This window comes from Orbicella franksi, chromosome 15 (assembly GCF_964199315.1).
Source record: "Orbicella franksi chromosome 15, jaOrbFran1.1, whole genome shotgun sequence".
Lineage (NCBI taxonomy): Eukaryota > Metazoa > Cnidaria > Anthozoa > Scleractinia > Merulinidae > Orbicella > Orbicella franksi.
In genome coordinates, this window is record NC_138159.1 from 4,331,985 (window position 1) to 4,357,100 (window position 25,116).

General features: G+C 41.1%; 3 protein-coding genes and 1 pseudogene across 3 annotated transcripts; 1 reads left to right on the forward strand and 3 right to left on the reverse strand.

Moving 5' to 3' along the window:
* Positions 1-452: 452 nt before the first annotated feature.
* Positions 453-4,176, reverse strand: LOC145469826 (E3 ubiquitin-protein ligase TRIM45-like). Its single transcript, XM_081453635.1, has 2 exons — positions 1,910-4,176; positions 453-1,827 (listed from the first exon to the last, which is right to left on the reverse strand). The coding sequence occupies exons 1-2, from the start codon at positions 4,062-4,064 to the stop codon at positions 1,766-1,768; spliced, it is 2,217 nt and encodes a 738-aa protein (XP_081309761.1). The 5' UTR covers positions 4,065-4,176; the 3' UTR covers positions 453-1,765.
* Positions 4,177-4,220: 44 nt separating this feature from the next.
* On the forward strand, positions 4,221-5,477 carry LOC145470350 (uncharacterized). The gene has a single exon (XM_081454186.1). It carries the CDS (start codon positions 4,338-4,340, stop codon positions 5,475-5,477), a length of 1,140 nt encoding a protein of 379 aa, XP_081310312.1. The 5' UTR covers positions 4,221-4,337.
* A 5,014-nt stretch (positions 5,478-10,491) lies between these two features.
* On the reverse strand, positions 10,492-14,818 carry LOC145469721 (E3 ubiquitin-protein ligase TRIM45-like). The gene has a single exon (XM_081453504.1). It carries the CDS (start codon positions 14,663-14,665, stop codon positions 12,464-12,466), a length of 2,202 nt encoding a protein of 733 aa, XP_081309630.1. The 5' UTR covers positions 14,666-14,818; the 3' UTR covers positions 10,492-12,463.
* Positions 14,819-19,170: 4,352 nt separating this feature from the next.
* Positions 19,171-21,929, reverse strand: LOC145469712 (E3 ubiquitin-protein ligase TRIM45-like; annotated as a pseudogene).
* Between the last annotated feature and the right edge of the window lie 3,187 nt (positions 21,930-25,116).

A 25,116-nucleotide genomic window follows, 5' to 3' on the forward strand; every position in this document is an offset into this window, starting at 1 on the left:
GGACCGCCGAAGGTGGTCCCTAGTTGGGAGGGGGGGGGGGGGAGGTGGAGAGCCGGGGGCATCCTTCGTCGGAATTTTTTTAAATTTGAGGTTCTCAGAAATTAATTGGATTTCCGGCATTCTGAGGCCGAGTCAGTGCGACAGAAAACGTTGTAGCTTCATTCCATCAAGGATTGAATGCATTTATTAAGATTATTACAAGTTTATGACGTTAGCTGTTTTAATTTAGAGGGTTCGACTGAACCCCCCCCCCCCACCTAACTCCCCCTCTCCCACCCCTAGATCCGCCCCAACCCACACGATCTATCCTTACACAATTGCCCTTCATGTTCGCTTTTGAAAAAAACAAACAAGTTGAAATAGTGTGGTATATAATTATAAAACCATTTTATTAAAAACACTTACACTCTAAGCATACCATTAACAGATGTGTGAGAAACTGTTATACTAACCTAACGTTGTTCCAAGAAGTTTGTAAGTAATAATAGCTTTTTTTCATTACTTAACAAATTCAAACTAACATGGCAAGTCAACATAAAAATATTTGTCACGAAAATTGGTGTTGCGGCTCTAAGATATTAAAAGTATTGAAGTATACCATTGACAAAAGTCTGATAAATTGTTACACTAACCTTGCGCTGTCGCGTATTCTAAGAAGTTTGTAAGTACTAATAGCTTTTTCATTGCTTAACAAATTCAAACTAACATGGCAAGTCAGCACAAAAATGTTTGTCACGAAAATTGGTGTTGTGGTTCTAAGATATCCTTTTGTACTGAAGCTTTAACCTTTCATGTTTGATTTTGTTCCAAAAAGCCGTATTTTTTACCGTCAAATGGCTTTTTGACATGCAATGTTGCTAAATTGCTCAAAATTTTGCTAGGAATGCAATATTTTGCATTTCATATAGATTTTCGACTAGTTTCTACAGTCTAATGAGCGTTGTTTTACTTTAGCGCATGTACATAAGCCAAATTTTAATTTGGAGTGCTCTTTTTTTGCTGATGTGTTGGAATTTTTGTCCTGCCTCCTTTTCCTTTACTTTTTCTCTGTCTTTCTTTCCTGGCTGTCTTCTACTCTTTACTTCCTTTCTATCAGCAGCAAAAGTTTGGCAAAAGAGACGTCGATCAATTATGGGGGTAATGACCAATTTTACCAGCAATTTTGCACCAATAATTGAACATTGGTTGTTCCAGTAGCTCTGTCAGCATTTCGTCGATTTTCAAAATGGACACACTTATGGAAAGCTCTGTCTCTCCTGAGTTAGTTGTTTATCAGCACAATCTGCTGACGAAGGAATTGATGACGTCACAATAATGTCTTTGTATACCCCTCCAAATGTTGTCTGGCGACAACACTGGGCGCGAAAGGGTTCAACTGTCTTGCCATTTCACACTCCATACGTATAGACGAGAACGTTCGAAACCTCTCAGTAAATATATCTCTTATGACAAATCTTAAATTACCCGCAAAAAAAGACATTTCTGACGAGGCGAAATGTAAACTAAAAAAAGAAAAAATCGAAGACGTTTTACAAGAGCTCTTCTTTTCTAAATTGAAAGCAATTATAATAGTATTTCTTAGATTAGCTTATCTATTACCGAATTCCAGTGACCATATATCAACGATGCATAATAACGCTGTGGACGTCAAAAAATGTCAAGACCAAAAACGTAGCAGTGATATAACACTGTCATCAGAGAGACCACTGAATTAAAAAAATCATGCATATGCGTGCTATAGGTATGCTACAAGCTATCGAAACATCTACTTTAGTATGTATACTGTCTCAGGTGAAGTCACGAGAATACGTCCATCTGGCGCTGCTGCTATTCCAGTGGGATATGGAAATGGATTGACTTTACTTCAATATGTACACTTTGTTAGCTCTGCCACTAGTCACGAGGATACGTCCATCTGGCGCTGTTGCTATTCCAGTAGGACTTGGTAAATCAGTGATAGTTTTGCCAGTGAAGCGACCGTCTAAAGAAAACTGCTGAACTCGGTTATTGTTCATATCACATACAAGAAGATTATTGGAGCTGTCTAGAGAAATGTCATATGGTAAGATAAATTGGCCATCTCTATTTCCTTGTTTTCCAAACTTGTACAGAAAAGCTCCTGACTGATCAAAAACTTTAATGCAGTGACTGCTGCTGTTAGATACGAAAAACCTGTTTCTGCAATGAACGCAGCTAATTGGATCGTTGAGTTTCGCTGAGGCACGCACTCCAAACATCGAAATAGTTTCTCCATCCGCTGACAACACATGTATCCTGCCTGTGAAATCCGTTACGACAATGCGTCCGTTATCATCTAAACAAACATCAACCGGAGAGTTAAACTCTCTTTTTCCTGCTCCAAGCTTTCCAAAACGTTTCAGAACAGTTCCTGTCTGAATATTTAAGTGCTCTATTACAGATTTCGTTTCATCTGCAATTAGAACCTCATTGACGTTCCAATACACAACACCAGATGGACCGAAGTCTCCAGAATTGTCTTCTTTGGAACAATCAAATGTTCTTAAACAGTCGCCTTCATTGTTGAAGACATAAACTCGGCCTGCACTCTTATCCGTCACCGTTATCTTGCCTTCTGTGTTAACAGCGATTCCAAACAACCTCTTTGGCGCGTCTCCTTGGAAGAATTTTAAGTTCAACTCGCCAACGACGACAAGTTCACGTTCTTTCACTTGCACAGTAAAAGGACAGGTTTCAAGTTTATCGCCATTGATCTTCACTTCAATGCAGTAGGCGCCTGGTACTTTAAGAGTAAATTTCAGCTGAAGATTACCGTCCTCTTTCTCGCTAACAATCACATTTGTAACATCTTTAGCGGGTTCAATCAGAACTTCAACGTGGTCTTTCAGATCAGCCTGGTTACTCATCTTCTCTTCAGAGGTTTTGGGGCATAATGTAAACTCTGCTTCTACACCAGCCTGAAGAGTTTCCTTCAATCCTTCAAGCGTTGATCGATTTGCGTCTGCCTTTGGAATTGTCTCAATAAAACCTAACTTCAAGTTCTCTCCAGAAGCAGCGGTAAATTTGACGAATGAGGTCTCATCGTGTTTTGGAACTTCAATTTCACGCAATACTTCAAATCGTTGTTTCAAAGTTTCCTTCTCCCTCATGATATCCGAGCTTGAGCTTCTCTCTGTCAGATTTTTAGCAAACTCAACCGCTTGCTTCATCTGTTTGAGCAGAGACTGAGCTTCCTGGATGGCGGAGTTAATTCTCTCGAGTCTCGTCACGCGTGTTGTCTCGAGTGATATAATCGCCTCGCGCTCGCGCTCTCGAATCAGTTCGATCATCTGCCCAGCAACTTGCGAGACTTCGCGTTTAGTAATTGCGACATTGTTTTCCAACTTAGAAGCCGTTTCTTCAAATCGCCGAATCACTTCAATAAGCTCGTTCACCCTTTCGTTGATCATTTCAGCGCCAGACATGATGCTGGGTTTCTCGTCATGAGCTGCTTTGTCGAGTAAAACGATCTCGTGATTTCGGTGATCCGTGACTATGCAAATTTGGCAAACACAAGCTTGGCACGAAAAGCAGAAGAATCTGGTGACTTTTTTCTCGTGGAACTGCTCTGAACAGAATGGCTGTCGCTTCAGCAAGGCCTCGTAATCTTCTGCTTTAAAGTCCTTCACTGGGGTGACTTTGTGTCCTTCGAACGACTCACTCAGCATTTCGTGTGCGTTGTAACAGTCTGGGCACATAAACTTTCCACAGTCAAAGCAATAGTACATCTGGGAGTTGTTTTTCTTACATTGTGAACAAGTAATGTTACTTGCATCGCCAGTCCGTCGAACGGCAAGGAGACTCAACAAACTGTTGTGGAAAAAACTGCTCGGTAAACTTTTGAAACGATTTCCTTCGGGCAGATCGATTTGGGCTTGACACTCTGGACAACGGAACTTTCCTTGTCTGTGGCTGGCTCTCGCATGATTCTCCAAACACTGACAGCAAAATGTGTGAAGACATGAAATAGTTTTGGGTCGGTTGTAGGTATCGAGACAAATCGAACAAGTAACCTGTTGCTTGAGGTTTTTCAACAGAGCTTCCATCACTAGGCGACGCTCGTTCAGTGAAGCTTGCGAGACACAGTTGCATCAAGATGAAATTTTAGTTTGCGAGAAAACCGAATACGGTCTCTGTGGGGCCAGTTAATTAGAAGTCATAATTGGCTTGTCAGTGTAACCTTTTGGTTTGTCTTTCGTCACATAATTCTACTTCGTCATTGGTCAATGTCGCTAAGGAGTCACGTGAGATATGCGCGCGAAACCAGAGCGGTCACTTGCAAGCGAACTTTAGAGTAGTTGCACGTAGAAATATTTATCATGGCGAAAACAAACCATCCAGAAGATCCCGACGAAATACCGAAGGAAAATCCCACTGAGGAAGTCGAAGACGACCTTCTAGAGGATCCTGCACTCGACAATAGCGACTCGCTATTGAGAGTACTCACTAATTTGGACCGAAACATGGATCACATGGCGAGTTCATTGTCCGCCATGGGCGAAGCTTTCGCTGCTTTGTCGAAGCAGCGCCCAGCGAAGCGAGACGCTCGCTCTGGGACTTTAGACCCTTTAAATGGGGAAACAAAGAAACCTAGAGTTGATGCCGGTGATGCTGTTGAAACTGGCGGTGAAAGCGATGATTCGGACGTTCAAAAGCTTCTTGCAACCAGCGCTGAGAACGACTCCGAAGGCGCCAAAACGTCGTCCGCCAAAACGCAGGACTCCTGCAACAATGAAGGCGAAGACGATCTTTTAAAGAAATTGGCCCTTGACTTCTCAAAAGATGACAAGGTGAGCAGCCCAACATCCAAGCAACTTGCAGATATTATCAATAAGAGATGGGCTTCGAAACTGAGTGAGAACAAGGTCAAAGAGACGGTCGAGAAAAACGCTCGCCCTGAAAACTGCGAGAAGCTTGTTGCTCCCAAAGTGAACCCAGAGATTTGGGGAAAATTAACCCATCATGGGAAAAAGCAGGACCTCAGATTGTCCGCTATTCAGAACATGATAGTGAAGGTTGGAGCCATTATTGCTCAATCAACCCAGAAGCTCATGGATTTTCGAGGCCAGGGCACGCAAAGTGGCAAGCTCGACACGGGCGCCTTAGTCACAGCACAAATTGATGCCATTGCCCTGTTGGGTCACACCAATTACGAGCTCTCGCTTCGTAGACGGGAAGCTATCAAACCCAACCTTAACAAGGAATACGGCTCGCTGTGTTCTTCGCAAACGCCGGTTACCAACTTGTTATTTGGCGACGAGCTTCAGTCGCAGCTTACTGCAATTCGAGTCTCAAACCGAATTAGTCACACGGCAGTGCACAATAGCACTAATAAATCTTTCACCAAACCTCCTTATCGCCAGAAACAGGACCAGACTTTTTTAGGCAAGGGCCATTTCCAGTCCAGGTGGAAGCCCCAGAAAACCTGGAAGAAAAAGGAGGAAACCAGCAAGAAATAAATACTGCCGATGACATCATGTCCAAGCTCCACATGTTACAGGTAACCCAATTTGAAGGCTTTATTCCTACACTCATAGCTTACCTTGTTGCCCAAACAAGTTGCTTCAAAAACGGTAGGCTGGCACAATTTGTCCATTGTTGGCAAAGAATCACCTCAGACACTGAGATTCTTCAAATGGTGTCAGGACAATACATTGAATTTGACACTAAGCCTTGCCAAACACGCCCCCCTGCAGTGAAATGTTTTAGTGTAGAAGAAAATGCTATTATTTCCAAAGAGGTTGCAAGCTTGCTTCAGAAGGCAGTTGTTGTTGAAACCAGTCATGAACCAGGGGAGTTTATCTCTTCTGTTTTTGTGCGACCCAAAAAAGATGGCTCTCACCGAATGATCCTGAACCTTAAAAACCTGAATAAGCATGTGCAATACAACCACTTTAAAATGGATACCCTTCAAAGTGTAATAAGTCTTATTACCCCTAACTGCTATATGGCCTCTGTTGACCTCAAGGACGCATATTACTGCGTACCTATTGCGGTTTCAGACCAGAAGTACCTTAAGTTTGAATGGGGTGGCCAATTGTATCAGTTTACCTGTTTTCCTAATGGTTTAGCTTTCTGCCCAAGGAAGTTTACTAAACTAATGAAGCCAGCCTACTCTGTTTTGAGACAACTTGGGCATATAAACTCACCGTATATTGATGACTCGTACCTACAAGGTGGAAGTTATGAGGAATGGCTAGCTAATGTTCTAGACACTGTGAAAATGTTCCTCTCATTGGGTTTCATTATTCACCCTCAAAAGTCAGTTTTTATCCCTTCACAAAACTTATTATTTTTGGGGTTTGTCTTGGACTCAGTCCAGATGAAAATTTATTTGACCAATGAAAAAGTCGACAAGCTCAAATCAATTTGTACCAAGCTTATCAAGGCCAAAGAAACCACTATACGGGAGGTTTCAGGGCCCTTGGGTATATGGTATCTAGTTTCCCAGGTGTCATGTATGGCCCGCTCTATTTCCGTCAGTTAGAGAGGGAGAAAACTCTTGCTTTAAGATATAGCAAGGGTGATTATGATGCTTGTATGGTAGTATCAGACAAAGCTGGTACAGAATTATTGTGGTGGAACACACACCTTGAAGCCAGTTACAATGTCATTAGTCATGGTGAGCCTACTGTTGTCATGTCAACTGATGCCTCATCCACTGGCTGGGGCTGTGCCCTAAACGATACCAGTACAGGTGGACATTGGACTGCAGAGGAAGCCAGAAACCACATAAACTATTTAGAGCTCCTAGCCATATACTTGGCTCTTAAATCTTTCTCACCTATCATTAATGGGCAGCATGTGAAGGTCATGGTGGATAATATGACTGCCCTGTCTGATATTAACCATATGGGTACTAGTAGCTCTGAAAAAAGAAATGACCTAGCCAAAGAAATTTGGTTATGGTGTGCCCAAAGAAATATTTGGCTGACAGCTGTCCATATCCCTGGTGTAGAGAATGTGGAAGCTGATAGACAATCTAGACGGTCTCACTCGCAACTTGAGTGGACACTAGACAGAACTATTTTCAGGGACTGCATCAATGCAGCAAAGGTTGAGCCCAACATTGACTTATTTGCTTCCAGAATAAACCACCAGCTTCAGCCCTATGTATCCTGGCATCCTGACCCAGGGGCTGTGGCAATTGATGCATTTCATTTATCATGGAAGCAATATGTGCCTTACATGTTCCCTCCATTTTCTCTTATCTCCAGAGTATTGCAGAAGTTCCAACAGGAGAAAGTTCAAGGAATTATCATTGTGCCAAAATGGCCAACCCAAACGTGGTGGCCTGTCTTGATGAGAATGCTGATCGACAATCCAGTACTACTACCCAAAAGAAAGAAACTGCTGTTTCTTCCGAGCAGTCCAGAAAAGATTCACCCTTTGTATCCAAAACTGGAGCTGCTGATGTGCCACTTGTCTGGAGATCCCTTGAAAGCCAAGGAATTTCGACAGCAGCTTCCAGAATCATTATGCAGTCCTGGAGACAGGGCACCACAACCCAGTACCAAACTTACTACAAGAAGTGGGAATCATTCTGCTGTCGACGGAAAATTAATCCCCTTCAGGCCACTTTACAGGATGGCATAAATTTCCTTGGAGACCTCTTTGCTACTGGTGTGGGATACAGCTGTATTAACACTGCACGTAGTGCGCTGTCCTCTATTATTGTGCTTCCTGGGAGTGTTCATTTTGGCAGCCATCCGCTCGTTACCAGGTTTGTGAAAGGCGTTTTCGAAAGTAGGCCTTCCCTCCCACGATACAAAGAAATATGGGATGTAAACTCTGTCCTAAAGGTACTTGCCACCTGGACTCTTGGAGTGAATTTAAGTCTGAGAGATCTGTCCTGGAAGCTTACCACGTTGCTTGCCCTCTTGTCTGGCCAGAGAGTACAGACGCTGAAGGCGCTTAATCTGACCTCAATGAATTTAACTGCAAACACATGTGTATTTACCATTGAAACACCACTGAAGACCACTCGGCCGGGCAAGCACCTAGGTCGAATTGAGTTTTTGGCATACGAGGCTGACCGGAACCTGTGTGTTGTACAACATTTGCACGCCTATATCGATAGAACATCTCACTTACGAGGAGAAACTGACCAGTTGCTGATTGGCTATCAGAAGCCTCACAAACCTGTGTCAACTGACACTATCGCTCGCTGGATCAAGAATGTCATGGCCAAAGCAGGAATTGACACTAGTGTATATAAAGCACATAGCACAAGAGCAGCCGCCACATCAGCTGCAAAAGGGAAACAGGTCCCTATTGACACTATCTTGTCTGCGGCAGGTTGGAGTAGTGTGAGCACCTTTGCTCGGTTTTATGATAAGCCTATCCAAGACACTGCCGCAAACTTCGGACATGAACTGCTGCATAGTCACCGTTAAATGCTTTTTACACAGCTGTTTCAACCAGAATTGTTTACCATATTGTTACTGTTACTGTAAGGTTACTTGAAGAGACATGACATTTTGATGTGGGTGTACCTTGTTACAGCACCCTGTTGTCATCTATATTGCATTAAATAGATTGATGTTCATGGTTTTGCTCATGATCATGACGCTTTAAAGTCTCACGTGACTCCTTAGCGACATTGACCAATGACGAAGTAGAATCTCAATCAAACTTCAACTTAGGTAAGTTTCGTTTAATTTTACAATTAAAATGCAAGATCCTAGATCTGACCTTTACTTTGAGAGAATTCTCAAGCTAATTTGCGCTTCAAAGTAGCCGGTGAAATGCAATCGTTCACAGACTACATAAGTTAAAAGGAATTTACTTCATCCCTGGTTATGCTCCTTAATTTTGAACTAACGGAATCCTGAAGTGTGCATAACCATCACGACTTTTCGTTTCCTCTGGTCAATCAAATTGCAAGAAAGAGGTTGCACTGAATTGGCTGAGCTCGTTTGTAATCTAAGGTTGTTGTTCTGTTGTGTAATAAAAGTGATATTGTTGTCTGTTTCGAGCTCTGTCTTGAGACGACCAATTAAACTACTTTAATTTCAGTTATGCAACGAGTAAAACTTGACAGTCCCTGGCTTAGCGACGAGGCTCTCTGCAAATTTATAAATATAGATACGCAAGGCGTACATTTTTTACTTCCGGAAAATTGGCCACTTTAGGGCAGTTTCGTCACTAATTGTTTGCCTTTTTTTTTACAAGAACCGACGCACCGGCCGAAGAGAAGGAGAGCTGAAAACACAACTGAGCATTTTTCAAGTCGTTCCAGATAATTGTATATTTTTTATGAGTCAGCTTTACCGGATGTAATTAACATTTATAGAATCAAATCTTCTATAAATAATAAATATTTGCAGGCATCTCAATGTCGCGCATCATCTTGTGACTAAAAACACAGTTTGTACCGTTTAATTGAACTGTGAAATTGCTTCCAATAAATTTGGAAGGGATTTCAAATGATGAGTTCCCTCAGACAAAGGAAACTTTGGCTTCACAGGCATCTGTAAATTTTAATTATTAAGAGTTTTGTTCCCGACACTAGCTCGATAAAGCGATACCAACCGTGTTCTGGTTTGGACGCAAAAGTTGGCGTTTGTGGCAGTGACACAGATTTGCAGCTGAGTTTCGTTATATAGCTGCAAGAGGCGGTCTATATTCATACAATTATCATCTAAGCTCATGAGTGTAAGTGAAGCCTTGGAGCCGACTGGCTCATAGCTGCCGGAGTTTATCCCGGTTTCTGTAGCATGAAGCGGCTAGGAGTATTTCTACTCCCCCTGGAGGGGATGCTAGTCCATCGCAGTTCACCACTGTGAGAGTTAAATGTCTTGCCCAAGAACACAACACCGTGTCTCCAGCCAGGGCTCGAACCCGGACCGCTCGCTCCGGGGACGCGCGCACTAACCATGAGGCCACCGCGCCTCCAGCCTCATGAGTGCTTAACAATAACGGCCTGGGACACGCGTTCAGCTTTGAACAAATCATTGTTAGTGTAAATCTACTAGCGTTCTATCACGAATGCTGTTCTGTCTTATTGGCTACGCTACTCACTATCTATTCTGTTGAAGATCGTGAGTAACCTAACAGTGTGTGGTTTTTACCATAATAGAGTGTCTGTGACGAGGATTCTAAACAAATTGCATGTAGTCGACCAACAGTTAATTACTAAAACAATCAGATTATTCGCTCTCGATTTCTATGCGTCATAATTGACTCGGACTGCGCCCTTATCATCTATGACGCTATAGAAATCTTAAGCTCATAATGTAATTGCAGTTAAGTAGATAATATGTGTTTTTCATTCACCGGAATATTAAACTGAAAGCAACTGTTGAAAGTCTCTGTACTGAACTAAGTGAAATCGGCTCTCATCAATTCAAGTCATGTACGGTCACTCTAAGTCATGACTATATTTTTGAAATGCTTGGAGACCAGAAGTAGAACCAAAACAGATCTAGCTGCGGACATACAAATATCGCCATCAGATTAAAGTTTAGCAGAAATCATGATGAAACATTAGCCTTTCATGAACTGCGTAAAAACTGTCTGTCAGTGTCATAGTTTTGGTATTAAAAGCCCTGATGCGTGAGTTTGGGAGCTGCACTAGAATTTTTTAATGCACTAAGTTCTGTATTTCCTCTCTGGATACCTTTAGCCTGTTAAAGAGAAGTAATATTATCCACATAAGACGCGATATTTAACTACATTGGCTGTGAAGGAATACTTGCAACGGTGATGAGTATCGTAACAAATTATTCGATTTATAGGGGTTAAAAATCTGGAATGACGCAGCTGAAAACTAATACGAAGCGGGGATAAGCTGGAAAAGAAAAAATAAATGGAATTAACCCATAGATGGAAGCCGTTTCCTGTGTGCTCACATTGGTATTAGCTCGCGATCGCGTAGGACGCCTTTTCGTCTCTTCCCAAACTACCGAGTTTAAATCAAGATGACGCTCACTCGATCAAATTGCGCTCGCTCGCAAAAATACGCTAGCTGTATTGCAGGCTACATAAATGGTTGTATCAACAGGAACGATTTAACCTCACGCATTTTCCTTTCTGCTCTTTAAAAGAGAACAAACGAAATGAAATAGTTGGATATATAATTATATAACCATTTTATTAAAAAATACGTAAGTTTAGCAATTAAATGTTTGAAAATTCATTATACTAAGCTACAAATGGCGACATAAATAGTTGAGACATTTGGCGGAATTGAATACTAATTGCATTATTTCCATTAGCCATTACGCATTCGGTTTACATTGAGAACCACCTCCAGCCCGTCCTTTTAGTGGAAGGGGCAGGCAATTTTAAGATAACAGAAAATCTAACATTGTTATTGGGGAGGGGCTAGTATCATAGAGGTGAAGAGTGAAATTCGTCTAAAGTACTCCAAAATAGCAAAGCGTCGCAACACTTCAGTCACCCATCATAGTACTGTCTAGTGTTCGAATAGGTTTGTAAGCAATAATAGCTTCCTTCAGTGCTTAACAAATATACGAACTAACATATATAACACATGCTTCTCGTGTAAATTGAAGTTGTAAAAAAAAAAACATTTTCTACTAAAGCTTTCAATTGTCAAATCAATTGGATACTCTGTCCGCAGCGGATTTAAAAGGGGTGGGAGGGGAGGGGGGTAGATTGGGTGGCTAGCCATCCCCTTTCGGAGAAGCAAAAGATAAAAAGAAATTGAAAAAGATTGTGGATATTTTGCCAAACGCTTTGACAGGTAACTCATTGTAATTTCTACTCTGTGGTGTTGCTAGTATTTCTAGTATAACAGTTTTCAATTAGGTTGCATATGCCTCATTAATTCTGCAACCCCAAGGTACCAGCCAACTCCCCCGTCCCCGCCTCTCCTTTAAAACTCCTGGATCCGCCCCCGTGAGCTACAAACCAGGGCCGTAGCCAGAAACAAATTACGACTGAGGCAATGTCCAAGAAATGGGTTGTGACTGAGGCAATGTCCATGGTTTAATTCTCTTCCTGGGAATTTAGAGTGTTTTTGATGACTATAAACAACAAAAACGAAAAAAATGACTGAGGCAAGTGCCTCGGTTGCCTGTTGCTAGCAACGGCCCTGCAAACATTCGGCATGCTCGAAATTTCTGTCAAATATATTCCTCATTAAACAAACGTCAAATTACCTGAAAATAGAGACATCTCTCGCGTTTAATTTTCCATATTAAGGCGAAACTAAAAACTAACGTTTTTTAGAAAGTAATATATTTTACTATTTTACACGATCTTCTCTTCTCTAAATTTGAAAGCCCTTATAGTGCCATTTCTTAGATTTGCTAATCTTCCACTGAATTTGACCATACATTGAGATATAAAAGCATCATGAATGCTAAAAAAAGATGAAAAAACGTTGCATAACATTGTCATCATAGAGACCACTAAATTTATAAAAAAAAGTCTTGAGCATGCTACATGCTACAGGCTATCATGGCTATTGAAATATCTACTTCAGTATGTATACTGCCTTAGATGAAGTTACGAGAATACGTCCATCTGGCGCTGTTGCTATTCCAAGAGGACGTGGTAAATCAGTGATAGTTTTGCCTGTGAAGCGACCGTCTAAAGAAAACTGCTGAACTCGGTTATTGTTCTTATCACATACAAGAAGATTATTGGAGCTGAGTAGAAACATATCAGTCGGATAGTAAAATTGTCCGTCTTGATTCCCTTGTTTCCCAAACTTGTACAAGAAAGTTCCTGACTGACTGAAAACTTTAAGGCAGTTATTGCTCACTTCACATAATAGAAACTTGTTTTTGTAAGGAATACAACTCACTGGAATATCGAGTTTCTCTGGACCACTGTCTCCAAATATGGAAATAGTTTCTCCATCCTTCGACAACACTTGTATTCTTTGACCGCAACCTTCGGTTACAACAATGCGTCCTTCATCATCTACACAAACGTCAACTGGATGCTTAAACTCTCCTTTCCCTGCGCCATATTTTCCAAAGCATTTCACAACAGTTCCTGTCTGGATATTTATTTGTTGTATTCTATGATTCATTTCCTCTGCAATGAGAATCTCGTTGTCGTTTACAAACGAAACACCACTTGGATTGGTAAATTGTCCACGATTTGCCCCTTTGCCACCAAGTTTCCTTAAACAGTTACCATTTTTATCAAATACATAAACACAGTGGCCATTGTAATCTGTCACAACTATCTTACCCTCTGTGTTAACAGCGATTCCATACAATCTCTGAGGCACGTCTCCTGGGAAGAATTTTAAGTCCAACCCGCCAACGACAACAAGTTTACGTTCTTTCACCTGCACTGTGAAAGGACAGGTTGGAAGTTTATCGCCATTGATCTTCACTTCAATTCTGTAGGCGCCCGGTACTTTGGGAGTAAATTTCAGCTCAAGATTACCGTCCTCCTTCTCGCTAACAAACACATTTGCAACATCTTTAGCGGGTTCAATCAGAAATTCAACTTGATCTTTCAAATCAGCCTGGCTACTTGTCTTTCCTTCAGAGGTTTTGAGGCATAATGTAAACACTGCTTCTACACCAGCCTGAAGAGTTTGCTTCAGTCCTTCAAGCGTTGATCGATTTGCCTGTGCCTTTGGAATTGTCTCAATAAAACCTAACTTCAAGTTCTTTACAGAAGCAGCGGTAAATTTGACGAATGAGCTCTCATCATGTTTTGGAACTTCGATTTCACGCAACTCCTCAAATCGCTGCTTCAAAGTTTCCTTGTTACTCATGATATCCGAGCTTGAGCTTCTCTCTGTCAGATTTTTAGCAAACTCAAGCGCTTGCTTCATTTGTTTGAGCAGAGACTGAGCTTCCTGGATGGCGGAATCAATTCTCCCAAGTCTCGTCACGCGTATTGTCTCGAGTGATACAATCGCCTCACGCTCGCGCTCTCGAATCACTTCGATCATCTGCCCAGCAGCTTGCGACACTTCGCGTTTAGCGGTTGCGACATTGTTTTCCAACTTAGAAGCCGTTTCTTCAAATTCTCGAATCACTTCAATAAGCTCGTTCACCCTTTCGTTGACCATTTCAGCGCCAGACATGATGTTGGGTTTCTCGTCATGAGCTGCTTTGTCGAGTGAAACGATCTCGTGATTTCGGTGATCAGTGACTATGCAAATTTGGCAAACACAAGCTTGGCACGAAAAGCAGAAAAATCTGGTAATTTTTTTCTCGTGGAACTGCTCTGAACAAAATGGCTGTCGCTTCAGCAAGGCTTCGAAATCTTCTGCTTTAAACTCCTTGACTGGGGTGACTCTGTGTCCTTCGAACGACTCACTCAGCATTTCGTGTGCGTTGTAACAGTCTGGGCACATAAACCGTCCACAGTCAAAGCAATAGTACATCTGGGAGTTGTTTTTCTTACATTGTGAACAAGTAATGTTACCTCCGTCGCCAGTCCGTCGAACGGCAAGGAGACTCAACAAACTGTTGTGGAAAAAACTGGTCGGCAAAGTGTCGAAACGATATCCTTCGGGCAGATCGATTTGGGCTTGACACTCTGGACAACGGAACTTTCCTTGTCTGTGGCTGGCTCTTGCATAATTCTCCAAACACTGACAGCAAAATGTGTGTAGACATGATATAGTTTTGGGTTGGTTGTAAGTTTCGAGACAAATCGAGCATTCAAGATGTTTCTTGAGGTCTTTCAAAAGGGACTCCATCGCTAGGCGTCGCTTGTTTAGTGAAGCTTGCGAAATAGAACTGCATCAAAATTGTATTTTAGTTTCCGAGAAAACCGAATTAATTAACGTCATAACTGTCTGCTTGGAGCCAATCAAATGTCAAAAAATTAGTTCTGTCAGGAATGTAATGTTGAGTATCTCATCCGTTACACATTATAAATGCAATATCTTGACCTGTTAACGAATTTATTTAGGAGTCAAATGCAATCGTTTCGAGAATTCTAAACAAACATAGCTCCATCTTTATCTCGAGAAAACTGAATTGATATTTGCCACAGTCATTACGAACTTTTTTATTTTAATCTGGCAATCAAATTACAAAAGGTTGGCTGAGCTCCATTGTAACCTTAGATTGTTGATCTGTTGCGTGTCATAATGCGTCATTGTTGACTGCTGGAAATTTTGTTTCGAGACGAATAAACTATTTGTACTTTCTAATTGATTGATTCTGCAATGCGTCAAGCGACATTATAAAGATAGGTACGCAAGGCGTGCATATCACCTGCTTATATTTTTTTTAACAAGAACCAACAAATTCGCCGAAGGAAAATAAATAAGCACAAATGTGATTGAGCTGAAAGCTTGATTAGACACTTTTTTAGCTCCAACATCAATTTGTTTCAGTAAAATATATATTTGTAGCTACAGTTGAATCTCTTCACAACGGCCACCTTAGGGACAGAGGAGAGTAGTCGTTGCATAGAGGTGGCCGTTATGGGGAGGTAAGGGTGTAAGTAGTTTTGTCCTCTACACTACATCCATTTTGACAGGTATTCGCCAGGTGACGTCATCAATCAAAGTACCGCTCATTTTGTACATGTAGCGGTTCTGATTGATCCGTTTGAAAAAAATACTACTTGTTTGGGTGGATTAGCGATAGTTGGTTGTCACGCAAAAGGGAAATAGTAACGCCACACAAGAAATGTGTTTCAAACAACTCTATTTCACAAACATTTCCTCTTATGTTACAAGCGGGACGTGTGCGAGTCCTGGGTTGTGGAAGTTCTTAATGTCATTAAAGGACTGTGAAAACAAACAGTGCCCGTAACTGTGTTTCGAAGTAATACAATGAAAGTTGTGGTTTTAGCAATGTTCTATCTTTTGTCTATGTGGACTCCAGGGTATCGTTTGACCTCATTGGTAGATTAAAGGACAAATTCAGAAAATCTTAATCCTGGAATAGATGAAGAGTCTGACCTCCTACCTGGACAAATAAAGCAACAAAGAAGTGTCAAAACCTTTGATTGTACGTTGTCGAGACGTAACTAGACCAAAGCATTTGATTGTCCATGTATTTTGACTCTGCAGATGTGATTTCTTTTGAATCCTTTCAGGACTTAATTTTTGACACTTAATTAACATGTCAGTAATAATTTGTATTTATGATATTATGGCTGGCAATCTATTCAACGGTTAAAAGGATAATTCTGATTGGTTGCCTGAACTTTCCGAATTTACCAATACGTACCGCTAAGATGGACCGCTCACGAATAATTTTCGGAGATTTTCTTTTTCTAACTTTACTTCAAAAAAAGAACAATTTGTTCGTAAGTAGAAATCTTTTCGCATCATGTTTGGCGAGCGCCAAGTTCGGTCGCAATTTCCTTCCAGAAAAAGAACTCGAAGTATTCTGAATGCAAACTGAACTAAGTTGTTCAATCAGATACTCGCTGCTTTTTATTATGTCAAGCCCAGTTGAAGGAACAAAGGGAACGGTCACCAAGTAAAAGCAATTTTCTAACAACTGGAACTACAAAGAGAGCAAAGAGCTTTAAGGAAAACACACGCGGACCCTCTGCACATACATTAATCTTGGTTTTCTCCTTGTTAATGGGAAAATATTCCATTCAAGGAAACGAAAACAGTTTCCGTGTTGCTATCGATCAGGAGCCATAATCGGGGACGGAGACCGTAAGCGCGCGCTATTTCTAGTATTGGGGCGTCCCTATGATATGGGACAATTTTTCTATTTTTAGAACAAATTGCGCCATCATGTACGGCACACGCGCGTACGTGCTGCGTGGATTTTTGCGGATATAGCGCGGGGAAATGGCGTCCGAAATTCCCGAAATGTTTGATGCTTTTGGCCCATAAATCAATGCGTTCATGTCTGTTGGAATTTTGCTTCAGTATTTTCGTCGCAAGCTACTCCAGTTTGAGTGAAGTACGACAGTGCCGAATTTAGTTATGTCCCGCTTTATATCGCTGACCAAGCTGTGTTCCGCTGCTTCTTTTACTAGAGCTCCACATTGCTCCACTCTACGTTTCACATATGTTGAAGATTAACAGCTTTTCCATGACACAGCGAAAAACCAGTTGGATATATTTGGATACAGCACCGTTTCAGGACTTCAAAGCTTCCCTCCTCTTGCCACACGCTTGCGAGGATTTCGCCAGAGTCTATCTCGACCGAAAAGTAAAACAAAGTAATTGCAAGTTTGAGTTTCGCCTGAATTGTACTGAAGCAATGCTTGATGCTTTATCAAGACCCAATAAGTGACAATAAAGTTTATGTCTGTAGATGCTGCTCAATTTTGTTCGTGCAAAAATTCAATAAATTGTTTGTTGTCGATGAATAAGAGCGCCCGCCAATGCGTGTTTTGTACAGTCAGTAAAACATGACAAATTGGACTTCCCCACTTTCGTGTGAAAACGTACATCGAACTCATATAATATCTCTAGTTCTTAAATATATTTAAGGTTGATAAATGTTTGAGAACATATTAAAAGCTTAGCTGAAATATGTGAATACAGCAGAAATAATCAGCAAAGTTACGATGACGCTTTCCGTCTTTAATCAACTCGAAAAACGATTTCGATTTCGTTGGTTGAGTTAGCAAAACTCGTTGTCTATTTTATTTTCGCAGTGTAAAATTTCACTATGTTAAAGATATACACATGATGTTAGTAGCCTTTTGGCGTTGGTGAAAATTGTTGCAGCATCTCAGCGCAAAAGACAGCGAAAGAAATCTTTGTCAAGATTTGTTGACAATTGAAAACACCGACTCGGATTTGAAGGTGCACGCGCTGCACTATGTAAATGAGCTACTTATGTACGCGTCAGACTTTCCTTTAAAAAACTTTTGCAAACTCGCCAAACAAACAGAAGCAATAAGAAACTGTCAAAAACAGGGTTTGGTTATGATTAAGCATTGTTTGGGAAACTCTCAAACTAACTCGATACCAGGGTAAAGAGTTTTCTTTCATAACTTTTCTTTACAGAACAAACGCAAAAGCTTACGCGTTCAACTAGCGCGGGCACATGTTATTATTCATTCACAACGCGAAATTGAAGTCTTGTTTTCGACCCTGAAAAACTCACCTTTTCCATCAGCTCAGAGCATAAAACTTCACATAAGAGCCCTGGATCTAGTTCCTTGCCTTATTCCCTGTCATCGCTGTGAAAAATCTGCAAGAGAATCTCGCAACTCTCACCATTTGATCACGCAACGTGACAACATCCACGCGAGAACTCCGGACACGTGCGTGGATCCGCGCGGATATATGACGACAGGATGGCGCAATTTGTTCTAAAAATAGAAAAATTGTCCCATATCATAGGTGCGCGCGGATCCCAAGACTTACGGTCTCCGTCCCCGATTATGGCTCCTGTATCGAGTTTTAGTATTGTAGAATTCTAGTTGTACGCTAATCTGATTGACTGAGCTATCGTACACTATCAGCCATTAGTAGTATTCTATTGGTATTCTGTAATGCAAATGCTGTAAACTGATTGGCTGAGCTACTCGTACACTTATCAGCCATTGCTGTGCAATGGCTAGAGGTCGTCTTCAAAATTGCAACTTTTTTTATTTCTTTGATGTTACGAGGACGATTTAGAAATACAACTGGATAATTCAGTTCTCAAGAGCACTTAGGAAGGGATATTTACTGTTATGCGATCCTCTTAAGAACCTCAGAAAATTTTCAATGAACTGATTATGACAAATACGCGTTTAGAAGTGCAAGTTTCAAATAACAATTCAGTCTCGTGCGACGCTTAAGGTAACAAAAATTATTTAAAAAAAAACGTTTCCTACGATATTGTCGTTTCTAAATTTAAAAGCACTTGTGACATTATTTCATAGATTTGTTTATTTTGCTACTGAATTTTGAATATATGTATATGGACTATTGACCAACCGTGAGGTCAAGATGACTGGATATCGGCCAAGTTCTGTTTTTCTGTATTTATGGACCGAAACGGAGTCGAAGTACATAAACACGTAAAACGAATGAGGCCATTAGTAAATCGCCTTAATATATAGTTAGCCCCGTGAGCGGGGAAGATAAACCGAATCCTGCGCTGTGATTGGCTACACGAGCGGGCAAGATGGCGCTAATTTGCCTGCTCGGGATTACCCGCTGTGTCCCGCAAGTTTTTTTTTTTTTTTTTTTTTTTGTTACCATATAATAAATCTTTTAATTGACCAAGCTTGTTCGGTGAAGATGACTAGATATTGGCCTCGTTCTTTTTTTTTTTTCTTTTTTCTTTTTTCACGTGTTTATGTAAATCGACTCCGTCTGAGTTCATAAACCCGCCTAAAAAAGAACTTGGCCAATATCCAGCCGTCTTGACCTTGCGCTTGGTCAACAACCCATATATAATATAATTGCGTAATGATGTTACATAACCGTGCTACAAGCTACAAACAAGAGAATATAATCTCTTGCTACAAACTATTAAATCATCTACTTCAATATGTATACTTTGTTAGTTGTGGCGCTAGTCACGAGAATACGTCCATCTGGCGCTGTTGCTATTCCAGTAGGACTTGGCAAATCAGTGATAGTTTTGCCGGTGAAGCAACCGTCTAAAGAAAACTGCTGAACTCTGTTATTGTTCCTATCACATACAAGAAGATTATTGCAGCTGTCAAGAGAAATGCCATATGGACTTTTCAACTGTCCGTCTTCACTACCCTGTATCCCAAACTTGTACAAAAAAGTTTCCTGACTGATCGAAAACTTTAATGCAATTATTACCGGTATCAGAAACAAGAAACCTGTTTCTGTAAGCAATGCAGCTAATTGGCTTGTTGAGTTTCTCAGCACCGCTGTCTCCAAACATGGCGATCGTCTGACCCTCTTGTGTTATGACCTGTAAAAAAACTATCCTGTGATTGTCATACTCCGTTTCAACAATGCATCCTTTATCATCTAAACATACATCAACTGGACAGTGAAACTGTCCTTTCTCTGCCCCACGTTTTCCAAAATTGCTCAGAATAGTTCCTGTCTGGATGTTTAAGTGCTGTATTTTACAATTCAGTTGATCTGCAACAAGGATCACGTTGTCCTTTAAATATGAAACGCCAGATGGTAGGTTAAATACTCCAGACTTTGCTCCTTTGGAACGACCGATTTTCCTTATACAGACACCTTCGTTGTTGAATACATAAACACAGCTTGCACTCTTATCTGTCACCGTTATGTTGCCTTCTGTGTTAACAGCGATTCCAAACAATCTGTGAGGCACGTCTCTTTGAAGAAACTTTAAGTCCAACTCACCCACTACGGCAAGTTCACGTTCATTCACCAGCACAGTTCGAGGACAGGTCGAGAGTTTTTCGTTATTGATTTTCACATCAATGATGTAGTCGCCCGGTATTTTGGGAGTAAATTTTAAGCACAGATTGCCGTCCTCTTTCTCGCTAATAATCACATTTGTTACATCTTGAGCGGGTTCAGTCAGTACTTTGACTTTATTTTCCAGATCAGCCTGGTTACTGATCTCTCCTACAGATGTTTTAGGACAGAACGTAAACTCTGCTCCTACACCAGCCTGAAATGCTTTCTTCGCTCTTTCAAGCGTCGATCTCTTTGCGTCGGCTTTCTACTTGTCTATTGTCTCGATAAAACCTAAATTGAAGTTCTTTTCAGGAGCTGCAGAAAATTTGATGAACGAAGTCTCATCGTGTTTTGGAGTTTCAACTGCACGCAGCTTTTCAAATCGCTTCTTCAAAGTTCCCTTGCTCCTCATGACATCCGAGCTTGAGCTTCTTTCTGTCAGATTTTTAGCAAACTCAGCCGCTTGCTTCATTTGTTTGACTAGAGACTGCGCTTCTTGCATAGCAGAGTTGATTTTCTCCAGCCTTGCTGAACGTGTACTCTCGATTGAAACAATCGCCTCTCGTTCCCGTTTTCGAACTTCTGCAATCACTTGCTCAGCTGCTTGCGAGATTTCACGTTTAGCAGTTTGCGACATTGCTTTCTAGTTCAGAGATGGTTTCTTCAAATTGTCGAATCACTTCACTAAGCTCGCTTAGCTTTGTCTTGATCGTTTCAGCGCCAGACATGATGCTGGGCTTCTCGTCATGAGCTGCTTTGTCGAGTAAAACGATCTCGTGATTTCGGTGATCCGTGACTATGCAAATTTGGCAAGCACAAGCTTGGCACGAAAAGCAGAAAAATCTGGTGATTTGTTTCTCGTGGAACTGCTCTGAACAAAATGGCTGTCGCTTCAGCAAGGTCTCGTAATCTTCTGCTTTAAACTCCTCGACTGGGGTGACTCTGTGTCCTTCGAACGACTCACTCAGCATTTCGTGTGCGTTGTAACAGTCTGGGCACATAAACTTTCCACAGTCAAAGCAATAGTACATCTGGGAGTTGTTTTTCTTACATTGGGAACAAGTAATGTTACTTGCATCACCAGTCCGTCGAACGGCAAGGAGACTCAACAAACTGTTGTGGAAAAAACTGCTCGGTAAACTTTTGAAACGATTTCTTTCGGGTAGATCGATTTGGGCTTGACACTCTGGACAACGGAACTTTCCTTGTCTGTGACTGACTCTTGCGTGATTCTCCAAACACTGACAGCAAAATGTGTGAAGGCATGAAATAGTTCTGGGTTCGTTGTAGGTATCGAGACAAATTGAACAAGTAACCTGTTGCTTGAGGTTTTTCAACAGGGCTTCCATCACTAGGCGACGCTCGTTCAGTGAAGCTTGCGAGACACAGTTGCATCAAGATGAAATTTTAGTTTGCGAGAAAACCGAATACGGTCTCTGTGGGGCCAGTTGATTAGAAGTCATAATTGGCTTGTCAGTGTAACCTTTTGGTTGGTCTTTCGTCACATAATTAAAATGCAAGATCCTGAATCTGACCTTTACTTTGAGAGAATTCTTAAGCTAATTTGCGTGTCAAAGTAGCCGGTGAAATGCAATCGTTCACAGACCACATAACTTAAATGGAATTTACTTCATTCCTGGTTATGCACCTTAATTTTGAACTAACGGAATCATGAAGTCTTATAACCATCACGACTTTTCGTTTCCTCTCGTCAATTAAATTGCAAGAGGTTGACTGAACTCTTTTGTAATCTAAGATTGTTGATCTGTCGTGTAATAAAAGTGATATTGTTGTCTGTTTCGAGCTCTGTCGTGGGATGACCAAACTATTTTAATATCAGTTTTACAAGTGATAAAAGTTGACAGCCCCTGGCTTAGCGACAGGGCTGTCTGCAAATTTATTAATATATAGATACGCAAGGGGTACATATTTTACTTCTCCGGAAAATTTGCCACTTTGGGCAGCCTCATCACTAATTGTTTGCCTTTTTTGACAAGAACCGACGAACCGACCGAAGAGAAAGAGAGCTGAAAACACAATTGAGCGCTTGTCAAGTCGTGCCCGCGATTTTTGTTGTTTTTTTTTTTTCAGTCAGCTTTGCTGGATGTAATCAATATTTTCAGCATCAAATCTTTTATGAAAAATGAATATTTGCAGTCATCTCACTGCCGCGCATGTTTGTACCAAAAACACAGTTTGTACCGTTTAATTGAACTGTGAAATTGCTTCCAATAATTTTGGACGGGATTTTACATAATGAGTTCCCTCAGACAAAGGAAAGTTTGGCTTCACAGGCATCTGTAAATTTTAATTAACAAGATTTTGTTCACGACACTAGCTCGATAAAGCGATACCAACCGTGTTCTGGTTTGGACGCAAACGTTGGCGTTTGTGGCAGTGGCACAGATTTGAAGCTGAGTTTTGTTATATAGCCGAAAGAGGCGGTCTATATTCATACAATTATCATCTAACCTCATGAGTGTAAGTGAAGCCTTGGAGCCGACTGGCTCATAGCTGCCGGAGCTTATCCCGGTTTCTGTAGCATGAAGCGGCTAGGAGTATTTCTACTCCCCCTTGACGGGATGCTAGTCCATCGCAGGTCACTTCCTCGCAATTTGTTAGGTTTCCCCAACATTTCGCCATTTATATTCCTGGGTGGAGAGAGGCACTGTGAGAGTTAAGTGTCCTGCCCAAGAACACAACACAATGTTTCCGGCCATGGCTCGAACCCGGACCGTAACGCTTGCTCCGGGGACGAGCCACCGCGCCTCCAGCCTCACGAGTGCTTAACAATAACGGCCTCGGGACGTGAGTTCAGCTTTAAACAAATCATTGTTAGTGTAAATCTACAAGCGTTCTATCACGAATGCCGCTCTCGTATTGGTTACGCTACTCACTATCTATTCTGTTGTAGATAGTGAGTAGCCTAGCCGTGTGTGGTTTTTGCTATAATAGCGGCCGGTTTTTTGCGCTTTCGGAGTATCTGTGACGAGGATTCTAAACAAATTGCTTGTAGTCGACTAATAGTTAATTGCTAAAACAATCGAATCATTCTCTCCCGATTTCTATGGGTGATAGTTGACTCAGGCTGTGCCTTCGTCAACTATGACGCAGTAGAAATCTAAAGCAACTGTTGAAAGCCTCTGTGACTAAGTGAAATCGGCTCTAATCAATTCAAATCACGTACGGTCACTCTAAATCATTGTTATATTTTTGAAATGCTTGGAAACCAGAAGCAGAACTAAAACAGGTCTAGCTGCGGTTTTGCAAATAAAATACACATATCGTCATCAGATTAAAGTTTAGCAGAAATCATGATGAAACTGCTGAGCCTTTCCTCAGCGCAAAAACTGTCTGTGTCAGTGTCATAGCTTTGGTATTAAAAACCTTGACGAGTGAGTTTGGGAGCTTCACTAGAACTTTTTTAATGCGCTAAGTCCTAAATTTCCTCTCTTGGATAACTTTAGGGTGTTAAAGAGAAGTAATATTTTCTAGATAAGACGCGAGATTCCACTACATTGGCTGTAAAGGAATACTTGCAACGGCGATCGTATATCGAAACAAATCATTGGATTAATAGGGGGTAAAAATCTGGAATGACGCAGCTGAAAACTAATATGAAGCGGGGATAAGCTGGAAAAGAAAAAATAAATGTAATTAACCTGTAGATGGACGCCATTTTCTGTGTGCTCGTATTGGTATTAGCTCACGATCGCGTAGGACGCCTTTTCGTCTCTCCCCAAACTACCGAGTTTAAATCCAAGATGTCGCTCACTCGATCAAATTGCGCTCGCTCGCAAAAATACGCTAGCTGTATTGCAGGCTACATAGATGGTTTTATAAACAGGCACGATTTATCCTCACACATTTGCCTTTCTGCTCTTTAAAAGAGAACAAACGAAATGAAATAGTTAGGTATATAATTATATTACCATTTTAGTAAAAAATACTTGAGTTTAGCAATTAAATGCTTGAAAATTCATTATACTAACCTACAAATGGCGACATAAGAAGTTGAGACATTTGGCGGAATTGAATGCTAATTGCATTATTTCCATTATTCATTAGGCATTCAGTTTATATTGAAACCACCCCCACCCCCTCCTTTTGGTGAAAGAGGCCAGGTTAAGGGAACAGAAAATCTAACATTGTTATTGGAGAGGGGCTAGCATCATAGAGGTGAAGAGGAAAATTCGTCTAAAGTACTCCAAAATAGCAGTGTCTCAACACTTCTGTCCCCCATCGTAGTACTGTCTAGTGTTCCAAAAGGTTTGTAAACAATAATATAGCTTCCTTCAGTGCTTAACAAATATACGAACTAACATATATAACACAGCTTCTCACGTAAATTGAAGTTGTAATAAAACTATTTTCTACAAAAGCTTTCAATTGTCATATCAATTGGAGACTCAGTCAGCAGCGGATTTAAAAGGGTTGGGGGGAGAGGGGTGGATTGCGTGGCTAGCCATCCCCTGTCGGAGAAGCAAAAGATAAAAAGAAATTGAAAAAGATTGTGAATATTTTGCCAAACGCTTTGACAGGTAACTCATTGTAAATTCTACTCTGTGGCGTTGCTAGTATTTCTAGCTAGTATAACAGTTTTCAATTAGGTTGCATATGCCTCATTAATTCTGCAACCCCAAGGTACCAGCCAACTCCCCCGCCCCCGTCACTCCTTCAAAAATCCTGGGTCCGCCCCCGTGAGCTGCAAACCAGGGCCGTAGCCAGAAACAAATTATGACTGAGGCAATGTCCAAGAAATAGGTTGTGACTGAGGCAATGTCCATGGTTTAGTTCTCTTCCCGGGAATTTAGAGTATTTTTGATGACTATAAACAACTAAAACGAAAAAAATGACTG